Raw genomic sequence first — 18,794 nt, forward strand, 5'->3', positions numbered from 1 at the left:
TACCTGCAAGCAGTTTATAATCAAATGAAAAGAAAATGATTCTTTTAAATATTTTCCTAAATTGAGATGTTTATACAAAAATAACCTTTGATTCGTTGACAAAAGAAAAAACCTTTGATTCTTCTGTAGCATTTTTTAATTTTCGCGACAGCTGTATTTATTTCCAACCAAATAAAAGTAATAGTCGCCCGTCGCAGCAAATACCCGAGATAAAAAAATAACGAACGTGCATATATTAACTCAACATTATAATTGTAGTAATAATATGAAAAAACGGAAAGGGGAATACGAAAACGTATGTGATGGAACATAACATGGTAGACATACATACATGTCATAAACACACCATTCATCATCATCGTCATAAAAAAACGGACTCGTTACTATAAATAGAAACGAAAGGTTCTAGTTTTTCTCAAAGACTTGTGTTCTCTCTCAATCCTCCGACTCTGTCTCCACCCACTACTCTCTCACTAACTAACCGAGTCATCATGGGCAAGGTAACCGAGTCAAAACCGTCCTTAACAACATTCTCGAGTCTTCTCTTTTTGTTTTTTTATTCATTTCACTCTTATCTAATGGGTTTGATTTGCTCTCTATGTTCTGTTTCTAAGCAGAACAACAACAACAACAAGGAGAACAAAGGAGATGGCGGCGGCGAGAAGAAAACGGCGTCAGTCACCGTCGTTTTGAAGATCGATATGCATTGCGAAGGCTGCGCTTCCAAGATCGTTAAATGCGTTCGTACTTTCCAAGGTTTGATTTAATTTTTTTAACGTTACAGTCCTTTTTATTCGTTGGTTGTTTAAATATCCCTATTTAATTGGTTGAATTGTTAACAATAAATGTCTCTCTCAGGCGTTGAGACTGTAAAGTCGGAATCAGAGAGTGGAAAGTTAACGGTGACCGGAGATGTAGATCCGGCGAAGCTCCGGGAGAAGCTTGAAGAGAAGACGAAGAAGAAAGTCGACTTGGTTTCTCCTCAGCCCAAGAAGGAGAAGGAGAAAGAGAAAGACAGCAACAAGGACAAAACTAAAAACGATGAAGACAAGAACAAAGAAAAGAAACCAGAGGAGAAGAAACCCAAAGAGGTAAAAAAAACACATTAAAGTTTAAAACTTTGGTTTTGTCTGATTATTACAAATGATAAAGTTAATAACTTTGATTAATGTTTCCAGGCTGCTGTTACAACGGCGGTGTTGGAGGTGGACTTCCATTGTCAAGGTTGTATCGGGAAGATCCAAAAGACTGTCACTAGAACCAAAGGTTAGAGAGAGAGACACACAACACAACCAATGATTATAATCGCGTTTCGAAACGCTGTTTTGGGTTTAACAAAGCTCATATACTGTTTTGTCTTTGCAAACGCAAACGCAGGTGTGAATGGGCTGACGATGGATAAAGAGAAGCAGTTACTGACGGTGAAAGGAACAATGGATGTCAAGAAGCTCGCCGACACTTTGTCGGAGAAGCTGAAGCGTAAGGTGGAGGTTGTGCCGCCGGCGAAGAAAGATAAAGAGAATGGTAAGGGGAAAGAGAACGAGTCCGGGGACAAGAAGAAAGGAGGAGACGGCGGAGGAAAGGATAACAAAGGGGGCGAGGGGGTGAATGCGATGGAGTACGTGGCGGCTCAGCCTGCTTACGGGGCAGCTTACTATCCGGGTGGGCCGTATGGATACCCGATTCAAGCCCACGCGCCTCAGATGTTCAGCGATGAGAACGTGAATGCTTGCGTCGTTATGTGAGGCGGCGGAAGAAAAATATTGGAGGGTGGTAGAAGTTGTAAATATTCTATAATTTGGGGTGTTCCGGGAAATACTAGTTTTTATTTTGTAGTTTTTTTTTTTTAACTGTTTCAGTTTTGAATTTCTCCTTTTTGTTTATGTTCGTTTCTAATTTTAAGTCAAAACATGCAAATATTTCCTAAGTTTAATAATAATAATTTTTAAGATATTTTCATAGGTATTGTTTCAATTGTGAATATATATAAATTTAAGTTAAATTCTAACACCTTTTTACCAGCAATTCTATATGCTGTATATTATCCAAAAAAAAAAGGGATTGTTGTCATTTAAGATACAACCAGATAATTTGAAAGTGCAGAAGATGTATTTAATTTATTTTTTATTCTAAAATGTAAAACTAATTCACCCGATCTCTGAACTGAACTGCGATTGTCAAGTTAAAGTTAAAAGCATATTATCTAATTAAGTTGTACTGTTGATAATGACACGGCAAATTAAAATTAAACGTCACAATTAGTCATCAATTTTTTTTGGTGCGGTGTATTATCTCCAAATACGACTTATTTAGACAACTACATGTTCTTTCAGTTTCCGTAAATAAGATTTTCTAAACTATCTACACATATTAAAAATTTATAACTAAATTTATTATTTATTTTAATGTAGATATTTATATAACTATCAATCATTGATATTTAATCAATTCAAATATCTCCATTAATGTTTTTTTAAATATATAAAAGTACCTTAAGATATACATATAATTTATTTTGTAGACAAAAAAACAATTTTTTATACTTTCTAACTACTTTTTTAGCTAGTAATACTAAGTACAAACATAGAAGAGTTGTCATGTTGTATGTCTGTCTGCACAGTTTTTTGGCCTATAATGAGTTACTGAGTTTTAATTTTACCAACAAAAATTGAATGACTAATAAATTATACAAATTAAAAGCGCAGTGGTGAATGTCCATAAATACTGAGTCAAAAGTACATAATAAATGCATAATTATATAACTACCATTCTCTTCCTTTTCCCTTTGTAATAAATTAGCTTACGTAGTTTGCTCTTCTCACCACTCGCTTGATTGGCAATCCCTGTCGTCTCAATTGCTCTTTTGTGGTTTTAAAAATTCGACCAAAAAATCTACATTTTTATTATATAGTTTTGTATCAATTTTCGAATAAAATTAGGATTTGAGGAAATGTTGTCGGTATTAGGTGTCTCTACGAAACTTTGAGCCAGTTGAGTTGGATGGAAGTGCTCTCGAGTCTTGTCCTCTGCTTCATGCCCTCTCTCGTCTTGTAAGTTGTAACTGTTGGAATATATTATTATTCCTTCATTTTTGGACACATACGAGCCCATATAATATATCAAACTGAAGTACTGAACTAGAACATGTCCTTTTATATTAGTACAATTTTAAATATCTACTATTTTTTTATAAGAGAGAGTAAATGAGTCGTAGCATTGCCTACTCAGAAAAAAACAACTAAACAAAACAAGCAACTACCTGATAATGGAGATATGAAACTACTTTTGTAATTTAAAGAGTGTTTTCTTGCCAAAGAAACAAAACCTATTTTTGTTAAGTTCTTATTGACATCAAATTTATGGTTGATAGATTATAATGAAGTGAAACCTATTGTTGTTTACCTGTCGATTAGCCAAGGTTAGATTTGGTATATGTCCTTGGTCTTTCAAACGTTACGGTTTGGTTTACTTCGGTGAACTTAATTACAAGTGAAAAGCAAAATAACTATAGTTTTGGTCAAAAATAGGTATAGTTATTTGTTAGGAATCTAATAGGTAAGTCAGCATATAGTGAATGCCAACCCATGACATCAATGCTCACATTACTACTTGTTTTCCTTTCACTCTTTTATGGTAACGTAAAGCCAAAAGTTATTTATTTATTTCTGTGGAAAAAATATCATTAATAATAAATTAACATCAATATAGTCGTCGTATTCATGTTTTTATTATGCATGTGCGTTTGATGCGACATCTCATTCAATATTAATTAAAATCGTTAACTAATTAATACATCCATAAACATGTGTTAAGAATTTTGGGATCATGATGCGGGGTGCTTCATACCATGCAAACATGATGCATTCCACTAATCATCATTCATAATTATCATACATTTTAGTTTTCAACTTTCTTTTCTAGGAAAGTTCCATTCGCGTTCGAGGAAACTAAAGGATTTAAAAATAATTCACATAAAAGTAACTAATCAAGCTTTTCAACACGCTTATACATTTCATTTCTCTTTATTCTTTTCTTATCAACAATTACAGGTGGGAATATTTTTTGTAAGAAACCTTTTTCACTTTATAAAAATTAAAAGTTTTTCTATATTCAAAGTTACCTTTGTATGTCAAAAGGCTTGGCGAGAAGCTTTAATTGTAGATTTTACCAAAAAAAAAGCTTTATTTGTAGTCCAAAGTTACTTGAAGGCTTGAACTTTTAAATTATATTATAAACTAAGAATTAAACGAAGTTTACAAAAAGAAAAACTAAGATTTAAACGAGAGTTAAAAAAGAGACGTTGAGGAAAATAATTCAATTAGTAGTGGTTCAATGCTCTCTTTCAAGTGGTTAATAATATTTTATGAATCTAAGCCAAAATTTGAATCGTAAAATCTACAAATCTTCATTTGGAATATTTTATATACTTTATACATGATGACAAAAAAAATATATACTTTATACATTTTAAATGTTAAATTTTTATTTGAAAGTTTTATTTAACCCAAAAGAAATAAATAGTAAGAAACTACATTGTAATTCTTTTTAACATCCTTAGACAAACAAATATTTTAAAAATTTATAAAATATCAAAAATTATTAGATACACTTTACAGATTCATTTATATAATTTTAATCTTCAAAAATTTTCATACTCTGCTCTACAGATTCAGTTTTATAGATAGTAAAAATGGTAGAACAAGAAAATAATGTTATAATCTAAGCGAACTTATCAAGTAAGTTATTGCAGGTTGATATAAGAAGGGTATGATCGAGAACAAATATATTACGGAAGGCACATGATATTCCTCATTTACACCTTTTATCAACAATTAGAGCTGGTTGCAGTGCAAGAAGTTTGTTCAGCATTTTGTCCAAAAATGACTAAGATGTTAAATGTTTTCCAATAGTTTAGTGATGATAAGAGATAAAAATGATTCTTTTTTAGGCTTGATGATTGTCTTTGCCTCTTACCATGTGGGGGCATGTCAAGGAAAGTGGACCAAAAGACCATAAAATAAAAGATAAAGATAAAGAAAAGTAAATAAAGAGAGAAAAATACATTGGAAGATGTTATAAATTATAATGCACATCATTATCCGGATAAAACAAAAGTAAAACGAAACTGTAACCAGAATATTCGAGGATTCTTTACTACATGCATATATAACTTTTTGTTCATGGTGCACTTTCTTCATATACATAATTGCAGTGCAGGTGGCATTAGATGTACGACCTTATATCAAGAGAATTGAAAACCCAAAACCAATCATAAAACACATTTTAAATTGATGTAATTAAGTTTATCACTTGTTGGAGGTACCAAGAAATATCAAGCAGTAAATTTCAAGAGTTTCATCTCATAAACAGCTAACAGCGATTAGGAAGGAAACTTATGAAACATTGACACTTTTTTTTTTTGAACCAATTTTTTTTGAACCAAAACACTAAGTTTTGATTAAATCTCATAAAGCATAGAACCATCAGTTTTGGATCGAAAGCAACTTCTTGTAATGAATATCCGTTTTTAGTGTTGCTGTCCTTTGATACGCGTATGCAATGAGAATAGTTTTAACTCAATCTTGAATACCAACTATTTTGATCTCTTAAGAAATAAGTGATACCATACGGCATTGTAAGTCTCCAACGCTTTTGATAATGTGAGATTTTTTATAACAATGTATCTGAAAATGATGGTTTCTTAGCTCATCGAACTTAAGTTAATCAATGTTGAATGCGTAGTTTTTGTTTGGGTGCGATTATCTTTGGATTTGTATATAATTTGCATTTGTTGGACTAAGTAGAAGTGTAGATACCTCATACTCCCTCCGTTCCTAAAAGATATATGTTCTGGAAAAAAAATTTGTTTTAAAAAGATACATTGTTTACTTTTTAAATGTATGATTTTATGAAAAATTGTAAGTTTCAAAAAAATTAATGATGTTTATTGAATTTCTATTGGCTTAAAGTTATAAAAAATTGTTATTCACAAAAAACAATGTATATTTAATGAGTTTTCTTAATATATGTGAAAAATCTAGAATATATATCTTTTAAAAACAGAGGGAGTAGCAATTAGTTCTGTAATAAACACACACTCAATAAACAACACATTACAATATTATAGATTTAATTTATTTGCTCTAACCTCGTTTAATACGGAAACAATGGATCAGAGACAACATATCTCCTTGAAAAAAATGATTTTTTTCCTTTCCAATTCCAACCATTTTAAAACAATTTAGATTTTTCTTTAACACTACTATAGCTTTTTATTATCAAGATTTCTAGTAAATAGAAGACAAACCTATTGAATTTTACAAATTGAGGATCGACCTTCCATCACGTCGGCCACTGGTATACATAAATCATATTCAAACTATTTGATTCATTGCTTATATTATTATCCTTGCTCCACAAAAAAATTGACCATGTGGATTTTTTTTTTTGATCAAATTGACCATGTGGATATACATAAAAGTATACAAGACATAGGGTCTATTCACAACAACACCTTCTTGCACAAGGAGGTAATGATGAGGTCCACAAAATGAGAAAATAATTAAAAAATCAAATTGAAAAAGGGAGGAAAAGAGAAAAACATGAAGCCTTTCTAGGAGTCAATGCCATAGCCCTTTGCCCTTTTTCTGTCTTCATCTTCACATTTTTTTTCTCTCTTTGGTACTTTGTGGAATTTATATTTGATTTGATTTCTTTCTAGACACTAATTTCCAAAATTCTTTTACAATGAGTGGGTGATGAAAGGACGATGAAGTTTCTTCTTCGTTGGAAAAACACTTCAAATCCAATATGAATACATTAAACGGAGACATAACGTAATTGATGGTTTGGTTTAATCTTCCTCCCAGACCAGACGATATGGTTGACTTGACAAATATGGGTCAATGATTAAACTTTTACATTAAGTTTTAGCCTAGGTTGCATAAAGTATTTATATGAACGAGTGTATATGTGGCATCAATACATTTACAAAATATTATAAACAATACAAATCTAATACATGCATATATTTCAATTTAAACTTTCTTAGTTTTAAAATATATATAAAAATAAATAGTCAGATAACACTATAGATTAAGACGTACGAGAATTGCATAACAAAAACTTCAACATACAAAGCATGCATGAGATTTTAAAGGGTTGACGATCTATTTCCCTCTGAGAAGTATCATATATCACTAGATACACACAGACTTTTGATCCCGTTATATTTTCCCACAAAATAAAAGTTCGAATCCTATATCCCCCCAATTTGAAAGATCGAGTTCTGTTTCCCCATACCGTCGAATTTAATGGTTTACTTGGGTGAACCAGTAGCTAACCAAAATAAACCCATTTTAAACATAACCACACCCGTTTGAAAACCCGACCCTAGTCTTTAAAATCCCCGATTCCTAAAACAATTACAGTCACGAACCCTAACAAATCGAATTGGGGAAATTGATTTGTGGGAGATATAAGAGAAATTGAAAGATGAGTGATGTTTCTGGAGCTTCAAGTGGGTCGTCAATGGTGCGTTCAAGGAAAAGGGTCGTGGGTGTCCCAAAACAGTGTTGGTGCGGATATGAAATCTTGACTTTGATGTCAAGATCAGACAAAAATCCGTATCGTCGTTACCATAGGTGTTCTTATGCTGTTTCAAAAAAGGTAATGCTTACTCTTATTGATTTGATTGTGCAATAACTCAGATTTTAACTTGATTGATCGATTTTAGCTTGAGAATGATAATCATTTCTTCAAGTGGGTGGATGAGGCATTGTTAGAAGAGATTAATGTTCTGAAGAACAAAATGAGTAATCTTGAAGAATTGGTGAAAGAAGTTATGATGGAACGAGGAGAAAGTGAGAAGAAGGTATTTGAGAAGATGGAGATGAAGCTAGAGATAGAGCTTTTCGACAAGATGGAAGAAGTGTTAAAGGAAGCGAAATGGAGCATGAAGAAGATGTGTGCTGGTATTGTAATAGCTTGTGTTGTTGGGTTTGTCATCATTAAGCTTGTGTGATGGATTTCATTTCGATAAATGTTGTTTAATGCTATGAAGTAGTATGTTCTTGTACTTGACGTTTTTTATGTTGTTTAATGAATGAAATTGTTGGTAACTTCTTGGTTATAAATCGAGTCATGTCCATACATAAGGAAGAAAACACCAAAATAAGTAGAAGGATTCTTGTTCATCAACCATGAAGATGACAACAACAAAATAGCCGAAAAAAGAGAGAAGACACAACCCAAAAAATACTTCTTGCTCTTCCTTTCCTACTGTAGTTACCGCTAAAGAACATCAAGCTTGAGAGGATTCACCTTGACTAGCAAAGGTTTGAGATGGTTCAGCTTGTGGAGCCTATAAAGATTAAAAAAAAAGAGTCTTATGTAAGTAATGAAAGGAGAACCATATAGAGGATATGAAAAATGAATCATACCTTCTTATGGGGTCCCTCCTTATGAAAACGAATATTGTGGTTAGGCGCACCACAAAGTCCACAATGCATAATGCGCTTCAACGTCTTCGGTTTCTTCTTCACAGGAGACTCATTTTTGCCCTTTTTCCTTTTGTTGTCTTTCTTCTTTTTGCGACCAGGCTGGTCTGGCTCAGGAGCTGGATGCACTTCAGGGGCTGAAGAAGTTGGCCAAAATCGTGCTCCTCTTAATGGTGTTATGCCTTCTTCGTATGTCCTCCTCCACATTGTGGTCCGAAACCAGTGACACACAAAATCCTCAGCCTCTAGTTTCCTATCCAAGATGACACCGTATCCATGTTCACAAGGGATCCCAGTGATATCCCATTTGGAACACGTGCATGTTCGCTTCTCCAAATTGACACGGTAAGAACAAGCATCAACATTCACCAACCACATACCATTTGTGCTTCTATAAACAGTACACTGTGATGCTTTTTTGTGCTCCAAAGCGAGTATATCAACCACGTAAGGTGTGCATATGCTCTTGTGATCTTGAGCAATCAGATATCTAGAAGCGATACGCACCATTGCAAGACGCGCAATGGTATCCAACATTGGTACCATTGGCTTTTCACGGGCAGAAACAATGGAGGCGTTGAAAGATTCAGTTGAGTTGTTCTCGACGTCCTCACAATAGTTCCCCAACTTGAAGAAAGCTCTAACCCAAGTCATTGGATTAGTCTTCATCACATCTGCATACACCTCTGAGTCGTAGTTGAACAGCCTATCTAGATTCTCCTTGTACTCCGCCTCATTGTAGCTTCAAGCAAGTTGCCAAATATACTTCTTCATGTCACTCTTCTTTCCATGTTTAGCTTTCACGTTTCCATAAATGTGTCGAACACACATTCTATGCTCCATCTTCGGAAGCTCCAACTGAACTGCCTTGATCAGTCCCTGAAACCGACCACACACAAACATAAGAAAATTATATTTTTAGAAAAAAATTACATGATAATCAAAGCTTACCTTCTGACGATCGGAGACCATAATATATCCATCACCATGTCCTAAACCCAAGTCTGTCTTGATATGCTTCACAAACCACACCCAATTTGGAGTGTTTTCCACTTGAACAACTGCCCAAGCAATGGGGTAGATTGAATTATCCCCATCTCGACCAAGAGCCACTAACAACTGTCCTTTAGTTTTCTCTCTCAAGAATGTGCCATCCATCCCAATAAGAGGTCTACATGTAGCCTGCCATGACCTCCTAAGCACATCGAAACACACATAGAAACGGTCGAACACATCTTTTCCTTCCTCATTTCTCTTGGTCTCGACTTCCACCGAAGAGTTGATATTTGACTCGAGAATCTCGGCAGCATAGTCTCGGATTCGAGCAAACTGAGTCTCATACTCCTTCTGAATCCACCCCATTGCTTTATTTCGAGCAGCTTGACATTGTGCTCTAGAAACCGTGATCTTCCACCTCTCCTTGATCAGTTCTTCTATCTTCATTGGCATGAAATATTTTGGTTCTTCTCTTATCTTATCAACAAACAGCCTAGCTATCACAGGGACCTTAAGCATCTCACATTCTCCATTTGGAACACAGCTGTGTTCATTCTTGTACACTTTAACATACCATCTCTCTGGTTCTCCTTTACTCGAGCAATAAACACGCCACTGACAGTGTGAATCCACATTCCGACCAACACAACTAAAACCAAGTTTGGTTTTGTCATACCTATACTGCTTGATATTGTGACCAGTCTTTAGAGCGTAGTCCAATACCGCCTCTTTGAACGCAACTCCATTGAAGAATACTTGGCCCTCGAAGAGATTCCCATCACCTCTTCTAATTCGATAACGCTCTCTTGTCCTCTGTCGTTTCATTTGTTGTTCTTCACCATCTTCCTCCTCATCTGTATCACTATCATTCTCGGTATCGGGATAGATGTTATGTCGGATGGGAGGTTCGTTGATGAATGCAGCTACATCTTCTTCAACCCGGAAAGCGTGTCTCTCCATCTCTTCTTCGTCGTCTGATTCATCCCTAAGGGAAGGAATCGTGTTTTCACTGACCGTCTCCATTTTTTCTACTTGTAAATCTTTCTAGGTTTCTTTGTCGATGAAGAACACTGGGGATTTGGGGGTTTATGTTTTCGGGTTAAACCAATAACAATTGGGTTATAATCGGGTTTTAATCAGGTTTTAATCGGATCTTAAACGGATCTTTTCGGTTAAATCGCGGTTTTTGTTGGGCAACAATAGGTTTACGGTTAAATGATAAACAGTAAACCGGTGTTAATCCAAACCTATGTGTATTGCAATGTTTAACTTCGACGGTATGGGGAAACAGAACTCGATCTTTCAAATTGGGGGGATATAGGATTCGAACTTTTATTTTGTGGGGAAATAGAACGGGATCAAAAGTCTGTGTGTATCTAGTGATATATGATACTTCTCAGGGGGAAATAGATCGTCAACTAGCAAAAACAAATTGGAGTTGCATTTCATTATAACCAAGGACACTTGAAAAAATAAGTGTCGAATATGAACTCATCAATATCTCAAAAATCAAGGTTAGGGAACATGTAATGCCACATTTCTTATTAAGGCAATTTTTTATTTTGTTGCACATAGCAAAAAATAAAATAAAAATACGCATAGTTAAATTGCATATGCATCTATGTATTTTTATTGTAAACTACAAAGCTAATGGTATGATGAAGATCTTGATGATACATCATATCAGATGAACAACAATTCATTTACTTGTATGGAGGTCTTCAACTTCCAAGTAAAATCAGCTTTTATCTATTTACAAGGATAACTCTTCCCACTTGTACACTCGTGAATCTGACTACATTCTACAGTCTATCTACAAGATGAATAGAACACAAAAGCTGACGAAATTTTTCGATAAGACCTAACATGTTCATGATCAGTCATCATGATCATCTTCGAGAATGAGTTTCTTATTTACATCAGCGTCAGATTCTCAACATTATGGATTGCATAGAAAGAACAGAACTTGATTGCATCAAACATGTAAAGCACAACTGTAAAAAAGTTACTTGAGCATTCAATGTATAATTTTATTTTCAAATGAACCAACCCTTTAAACAGCTTGTTCACTGTAAACTAAGGCTAGACGCAAATGGAAATGATGTTTGTATGGTTTACCATTTGCAAAAGTATATTACAATATTTATATATCAATATGTGACTTTCTTCATATAAACGCAGACGCAAACACATAAATTACATTTAGAACTAAAACGATCGTTGCCTTGTTAATTTTTCTAAACCCCCTTGCGGCCTTACATACATACAACTGAGGTCTTGAATGTGTGACACAATCCTTTTTTTTCTTTGGTCCTAATCTATGCTTTACATATTTTACAAAACCACGTTTCATCGAGGTTGAGCCAACCTATTACCACGGGAAGTCATGATATGAACATGGCATCAATGGTTTTTAAATGCATATACCTTGAAACATCTTAGATAAATGTGAATTTTATCTTCTTAGAGGAACGCAGTGGTAGACACATGGTTTAATCGATGCCATGTTCTTTATCTTAAACCGATACATTCACAATAAGTAAAGCCTCAATTGTGTGAGGAAACCTTCTTCTTTTTTTGTGGGTCACTAATCCTAATCTCTTCTTCACATATCTAATTAAAACCATGGTACAACATTGGAAAACATTGATTCTTAAACAAAGAACGGTTTTGGTGGTGTTATTGCAGGATTTTTTTGACGATTTTATGTTATTTACTCAATCTGACTAAAGCTAATAAGTGGTTCTTGGTGTGTTTGCAATTTAGCTGAACGGTTGCTTCTATAGCAGTTCGTAGCCACGATTCTTGGTGCTGCAAAGCTCCTGAAGCAAATCTGAGACAGCTAGTTTCTTTAACTCAAAGATAACCTAAGTCAACATCAGGTTTTCATGTTTATTAGTTTCTTACAACCTCTTTAGATTCTTTGGTCTCATCTGTTAATATAGTTTGAAGATAACTCAAGTCTTTCAATTGCTTCTACCGTAGTCTATGTTCATAATGTTTTCTTCATATGCACTCTTAAACATCTGACTAACGAAAAGCTTTTCTTTGTTATATAAAAAGAGTTGTAGAATATTTTCCCTTTCATTGAAACAACATTACTAAGTACCGAGCTCATCGAACCTTACCTACTCAAAGCAAAGATCTTACTCACTACACATAAGTTACATCACAACGGGAATATAATGAAACGATTAAATGGTTATAGCTATAATAAGTAAACATCTCTTGTGGTTTGTCTTCAGACATGAGTTGGAGTTCCTGTCTCCGGTGTCGGAAAATCAGCCAAAGCTACTTTCCTGCTTCTCTCAGACCGACTATTCTCAGCAAACTTGATACTTCCTTCATGCAACCCTTGTCGTTTCTCTTCCTCTGTCCACTCAGAGCTATAATAATACTCCTCCTTCGACCTTTCTCCATCACTCGACGGTCTCAAAAACATGCTTCCCCATTGCGGAAAATGTATAAACGCAACCGGGACGGTGCACAAAACCGCCATAGCTCCCATCAACGAGAGTCCATCCGCCGTACTAAACCTAGAAGTTGAGAAGAAAAGCAGCTGAGTCAAACCGGAACCAAAGTTTCCTCCCGCGCCAGTTAGTCCCGATATCAACCCTAGTGAGCGGCGCGAGACGAATGGTGCAACACCGAAGAGGGCTCCACAAGCGGCTTGTGTACCGACTGAGAAGAGCATCATTGCTAGTATTGCTATCGGAAGTGAACTAGCACGACCTAGCCAGATGCAAAAGAGTGCTCCTACTGTTTGAAAGATCCATAAGATCCATAACCGACCTCTCATGCCGAAAAGCCGGGCTGCTAGATCAGATGCGTAGCCACCGAAGGGACGGGCGAAGAAGTTTGCCATTCCGAAACTGGCTGCTACAATACCGGCTGTTTGAAGCTTTAGGTTAAACCTGAAGCGTGCATAACAAGAAAACAAAAGTTGTTGTTGTTATTGCTTGTGCTAGAAGTAAGTAACTAAAGATCATTATTTCAGTTTAACGAAGAAGAAACCAAACCTGTCGAAGAAGTATCCGGAGATAACGTTGTTGATTGTTAATTCAATTCCCATGGAAAATCCATAAAGAACGAATAGAATCCATGTTCTGTAGTTCTTCACCGCAAACCAGAAAACCTAAACACAATTAGCATAATAGCAAGAAAAATCATTAGCCACTGGAAATATTGGTGCCATCTCAAATTATTTTAGGCTCTATCTATTTATAAAAAATATTAACCGTATATTTAACAATGTAGTAAAGTAGTTTTAAATTATTGGCTTCATCTATATATTTTTAACATGTCTTCGCAATTATAAACTATAAAATTATAAATATATCTAAATTCAAAGTTTTAGACTATAATTTACATGTTCATTTAAAAATTCTTATTTTTTTTAGATTTAGGTTCTATTATGTTCCTCTTGCACATGCTAAAAGGCATCCATGAGAAATATACTAAACAATAATACTCTTGATAATGTTTTGTATCAAATATATATTTATTAATATTCACTATACATGAAAGTACCTTGGAGAATTTGTCTTTAGAAACTTGACCACTCTTCTGAAGGGTACTAAGGTTACCATCGGGGAGATCTTGGCCAAGAGTGAGGACAAGAACTCCCACTACGACTTGAAGAAAGCCAGGGATGAAGAATGCTATGCGCCAAGCCATGAATGGAGTGGTTCCAGCGAGCCTGATGACTTGGAAGACCATTGGCATGAGTAGTTGAGTAACTCCGCCGCCCATATCGCCCCACCCGCCAGCACATCCGTTGACTAGACCTATGATCTTGCCGTTGAACATGACGCTGGTCCAGTACTGGCACGATACAAACGTGGCCAGGCAGAAGCCGATCATGAACCGGACGGCTAAGTATCCGACAGGGCCGGTCACAAACGACATTGAAAAGACGGTTGGAGCGGTTAGCATGAGGGAGAAGGCGGTTCCATACCGTGCACCGAGGAGGTCGCAAACGGCTCCCATGGCTAACCTTGAGAAAATGGCACCGGAGACGGAGGCAACTCCTGCGTTTCCGACGTCAGTTTTGGTCAGGTCGAGATTATCACGGATGATGGGGACTAATGGTGCCGCTGCGAAGGTTGAGATGAAGCAAGTGAAGAATGAGATCCATCCTAAGTGAAAGGCTCTCATGTGAGGTTTAGCAAATGAGAGTGGCTTGAACACTTTGGCTCGGTGTTCGGAATCAACCGGAAGGGCAAACTTAGCGGTTGGATCGTCTGATTGGAGGGTTTGGGATGAAGAATCTACGGAGAAGGAGAAGACTTGTTCTCTTGCTGTGACTCCATGCAAGGAGGTTCCAATAGAGCCTTCTTCATTAGAAGCCATTTTAGGGTTTGAGAGTGAGATGAAAGACTCTGAGTGGGTGAGAAGAGAAGGTTTATTGCTCTTTTTGTGTGTTTGGTGTAATTGAGAGATTGACAAATGCTAACTATATATAGAGCCAGAGGGAATATCAACTGGTGGGTAGGGTAAGATGGGTCCAAAGATGAGATTTGAATAACAGAAGAAAAAGTACCAAATTATGATTAAAAACAATTGTTGGATGATAGCAGCATTTAATTATATATGACTTCTAACTTTGATTATTAATGGCGGAGGAAAGGCTTATCAGTTTTAGAATTTGAGAAGTAAACATATTCGTCATGCATAATGTAGCTGCTAATAATACGTGCTTGATCATTTACTTACGTACGTTTCATACGTGTACCATATTTATATCTTGAGTTTTGCCCGACAACGCGATGCAAGAACTTGTTAGAGAAATGACTAACCCGAAAATATATTAATTCTCTTCAGACTAATGCGGTTTATGGGTTTTTGATTTAGTTATTTTGTTTCTTGATAAGAAAGGTAAAGATTTATATATATATTCCAGGAACCGTAAGGTTTTATCAAATTTAATGAGAAAATTTCAAGCAACCTCGTAAAGTTGGAAGATTTTGTAGTATCTTTACACTTTTTGTTTGACGAAATTTAATGATTTTGAGTAAAAATGTATAAGAAAAAGAAAATTTGTTTTATTTTGAACTTTACAGTGTTTTTACTTATAAATTCGTAAAATACTAAAATGATAGATGTTAAAAAAAATTAAACACATGTAAGTATAAATTATTTTAAACATATTTATTTTCTATAATATAAATAAATTTAAAGATGTAATATATGAGAAATGTATAAATTAAAGAAAAAACATATTTTGAAGGAGGTTCTCTATTTAATTATGTCATATTGTTATTTTATTGTACTTAATATAAAAATATATTAGTAAGTAAAAAAATTGATAATCAAAGTAAAATATATTAAGCAAATCATTATATATAATAATTCCGAATAAGAAATATAAACAACAATATTATAGAGTTACACAATACATAACACTAAAATGCAAATTATATAAATAAAACGTTTGTAATAATATTAAATACAGTTATCAAATTTAAAAATATACGAACGGACGTGCAAGTAGAATTTCAAAATATGGAAAGGAAAATTATGCGATCTACAAAAAAAAAAAAGTGAGTAAAATTTTTTGGGCTTGGCAAGGCTAAAAATATATATTATTATTTAATGGTATTTTCTCTAAAATCGCGGTAGAGATGCATAAGTTTACAGTTGGCGTTCCGCTGGCAAATGACAATAGCTATAAAAAAAGCCTAATGGTCCGTACACATCAACGATGGCAAAAAGCGTGAAAATGTCATTACCAATTTATAAATATGTCTCTTGAGCATTCCATGTGGTCGACTCATTATCTTAAAACAAGTTCCCACAAAAATGCTCTAACGTTTCTGAACTTTATAGATCTTACATAGGTTATTTAGAAAATTTCGCAAGATATTCGCATATTCTCATGGCTCACTAAACGAAATGATAAGTTGATTTTCTTTAACCTTCCCTAATATTGTATCATCTCAATGCATAACTTCTATACTCGTCACATTTTGTTTTGGATAATTATGATTTTAAGTTCTTGTAATCTTATAAACTTAAGAGGTTTTACAAGTGACCATTTAACAAATTAAGGTTTAATAATGTTTTTGTTTCCAATGGTTTTAGTTTTATTGTTTTCTCATGTAGGGAAGGCAACTATAAAAGTCCAATGTTTATAGGTTATGAAATTCAAATCTTGTGGGGAAGTCAGACAAAAAAAACTCTTTCCTAACATGAGTAATGGCTCATTGACTTCTTATATATTTGTTCAAAAAAGTTAATGTCCATGGCTTATCTTATTGCAATTTGGTAGACTTTCAAAGCATCATATATATGTTAAAATAAGAATGCAAACAGCTTAGATGGTATATTAATTTCTTCTGCATATCAAGTTGGTTAATTTCATTTGGATATAACGGATCAAAAAATTAAATAATCTATGTTATTACTTACATTTTTTGGGAACTCGGTTGTTAAAAAATACTCTTTCTGTTCTTTAAAGATCTATTTTTTAGGAAAAAAATTGTTTTTAAAAAGATACATTTTTTACATTAATTAATGAAAAATTATATTTTTCAAAAAATACAATTGTGTTTAATAAAATCTCATTGGTTAAAAGTTATTGAGAATAGTTAATTAAGAAAAATAATGTATTGAAAAATATAATTTTAAATATTTTCTTAATAAGTGTGAAAAAACTATAACATGGATCTTTTAGGAAAGTAGGGAGTAGAAAATTGGAATTAAACAAAGTTGGCAATTTTAAGAAATTGTTTAAGTTAGCATATACTATAAGAAAATAGCCTTTACTGTTCTGGTTTAGTTAAGAGATATATATATATATATATATATACAATGAATTGATACCTAAACCAGTTTGGGTTGGTTATGTCTTTAAGTTGCTCAAAATAAATAACATTGTATATCTTTTTATTGTTAAGTTCTTTTTTTTATTTTAACAAAATATTTATTATAATTTTTGCCTTTTTCTAATGGTTCAAGTTTAATATGCGAATCAGACAAATTGAAAGATTCAGATATGATTTTAGATTGGCTTTTCAACATAGTTTGGATTGGGTAGATACGGGCTTTTGGAGTGAACAAACACTAATATAGACTTCAAGTGGCTACATTCAAAAGTAAACGGTGTGAAATAGATTAGAGTCAAAAGTTGTGGGTTAAAGAGATATGTACTTTTGAATGACGGCAATTTTCAGGTAAGATGAACGTGGAGCTGGAGCTTGTTCACCAGAAAAGTGGTTGATGCTTAACGTGCTCATATAATGTTATAATTTTTTTTTGTTCTGATAGGTGCTAACTATTGACTTACGTAACAATTAACATACATTAATGATAATTCAATTGACTTATCTGTGAATACTATTTTAAAAACCGTACAGATCACAGCATTAGGTTCTGTCCGTATGATGCGGAAGTAGTACGGCCTTCTCTCTCTGACTGTAATCCTCGTCACTCAAACAATTGAACTTTTTACACGTCATCTAGTTATCTTACTCTCGTCCGGTAGACAAAAGTTCTTATGATGTTTGCAATATTTTTTACAAAACTAATTAAATTGCATATATTTTCGTTATGATTAATAGCTAACTTTACCAGAATAAAACAAAAGCTGAACCCAAAATCCTTCTAATTTGAATAACAAACATCTATCGTTGCATATATTTTTGAAATTAGTTTAACTTTCGGCATAAGATTTACAGTGGAAAAAAGAAAAGCAAGTAATGACACCCAAATTGTATATGGCTGCCTACAAGTTAAGCAAACTGTGAGGAAGAGACAGAAATTTAGTTGGGGCTTGATGAGCTCCCTTAAAGCACAAGATGCTATCATGGAACAGAGAGAAGTGGCCTTATTCGACTCGATGACTTTTTTTTGCTCAAATGAGTGTGTTATTATTGGTTTATATATTTTGATTGATTTAGAAATTCATGTAGTATTTATAAATCTAAGTAAAATATACAGATTTTTAAATTTTTTCGGATTAGTATTTACAAATCCGAAGGTTTTCCTTCAGATTTGAGTCTTTGTATTTTTAACAAAAAAATCCAAAAAAATCTATTCAAAAATCCATTATTAAATCAAATTTATTAATAAATCCGTACAATTGAATAACACTTGATTTGATATATAATTTATGAATCATTAAACCAATAACACATTATTTTAATACAGATTTGAAAATCATAAAACTAATAACACTAGATTTAGTTCGGATTTTCAAATCCATTAAAATATAACAACCAATAATCCCACTAAGAATACTACTGAAACAGAAAAAGCTAAGAGCATGTCCGATGGAAAATTTTCTTTTTGAAGTTCTAA

The 18,794-nt window shown here is 33.9% G+C and overlaps 5 protein-coding genes across 7 annotated transcripts; 2 read left to right on the forward strand and 3 right to left on the reverse strand.

The window, feature by feature from the left end:
- The first annotated feature begins 265 nt into the window (after window positions 1–265).
- On the forward strand, window positions 266–1,957 carry LOC103851481 (heavy metal-associated isoprenylated plant protein 3). Of its 3 annotated transcripts, none has more exons than XM_009128332.3 (5): window positions 266–500; window positions 618–756; window positions 859–1,091; window positions 1,179–1,266; window positions 1,378–1,957. In XM_009128332.3, the coding sequence occupies exons 1-5, from the start codon at window positions 492–494 to the stop codon at window positions 1,743–1,745; spliced, it is 837 nt and encodes a 278-aa protein (XP_009126580.1). In that variant the 5' UTR covers window positions 266–491; the 3' UTR covers window positions 1,746–1,957. The 3 variants fall into 3 exon arrangements, with proteins under 3 accessions (XP_009126580.1, XP_018511708.1, XP_018511707.1); XM_018656192.2 differs by having other exon boundaries at window positions 364–500; window positions 621–756; XM_018656191.2 differs by having other exon boundaries at window positions 405–500; window positions 615–756.
- LOC103851755 lies at window positions 1,837–10,566 on the reverse strand. Its single transcript, XM_033284317.1, has 2 exons — window positions 8,442–10,566; window positions 1,837–8,362 (listed from the first exon to the last, which is right to left on the reverse strand). The coding sequence occupies exon 1, from the start codon at window positions 10,515–10,517 to the stop codon at window positions 9,417–9,419; it is 1,101 nt and encodes a 366-aa protein (XP_033140208.1). The 5' UTR covers window positions 10,518–10,566; the 3' UTR covers window positions 1,837–8,362; window positions 8,442–9,416.
- LOC103851483 (high affinity nitrate transporter 2.3) lies at window positions 1,837–18,794 on the reverse strand. Its single transcript, XM_009128334.3, has 3 exons — window positions 14,025–18,794; window positions 13,514–13,629; window positions 1,837–13,408 (listed from the first exon to the last, which is right to left on the reverse strand). The coding sequence occupies exons 1-3, from the start codon at window positions 14,844–14,846 to the stop codon at window positions 12,736–12,738; spliced, it is 1,611 nt and encodes a 536-aa protein (XP_009126582.2). The 5' UTR covers window positions 14,847–18,794; the 3' UTR covers window positions 1,837–12,735.
- LOC103851753 (uncharacterized protein At4g04775-like) lies at window positions 7,495–8,023 on the forward strand. The gene is made up of 2 exons (XM_009128626.3): window positions 7,495–7,668; window positions 7,736–8,023. The coding sequence occupies exons 1-2, from the start codon at window positions 7,495–7,497 to the stop codon at window positions 8,021–8,023; spliced, it is 462 nt and encodes a 153-aa protein (XP_009126874.2).
- On the reverse strand, window positions 8,303–9,341 carry LOC117131762. Its single transcript, XM_033284211.1, has 3 exons — window positions 9,328–9,341; window positions 8,442–9,240; window positions 8,303–8,362 (listed from the first exon to the last, which is right to left on the reverse strand). Exons 1-3 carry the CDS (start codon window positions 9,339–9,341, stop codon window positions 8,303–8,305), a joined length of 873 nt encoding a protein of 290 aa, XP_033140102.1.

The sequence above is a fragment of the Brassica rapa genome, chromosome A02, assembly GCF_000309985.2.
Source record: "Brassica rapa cultivar Chiifu-401-42 chromosome A02, CAAS_Brap_v3.01, whole genome shotgun sequence".
NCBI lineage: Eukaryota > Viridiplantae > Streptophyta > Magnoliopsida > Brassicales > Brassicaceae > Brassica > Brassica rapa.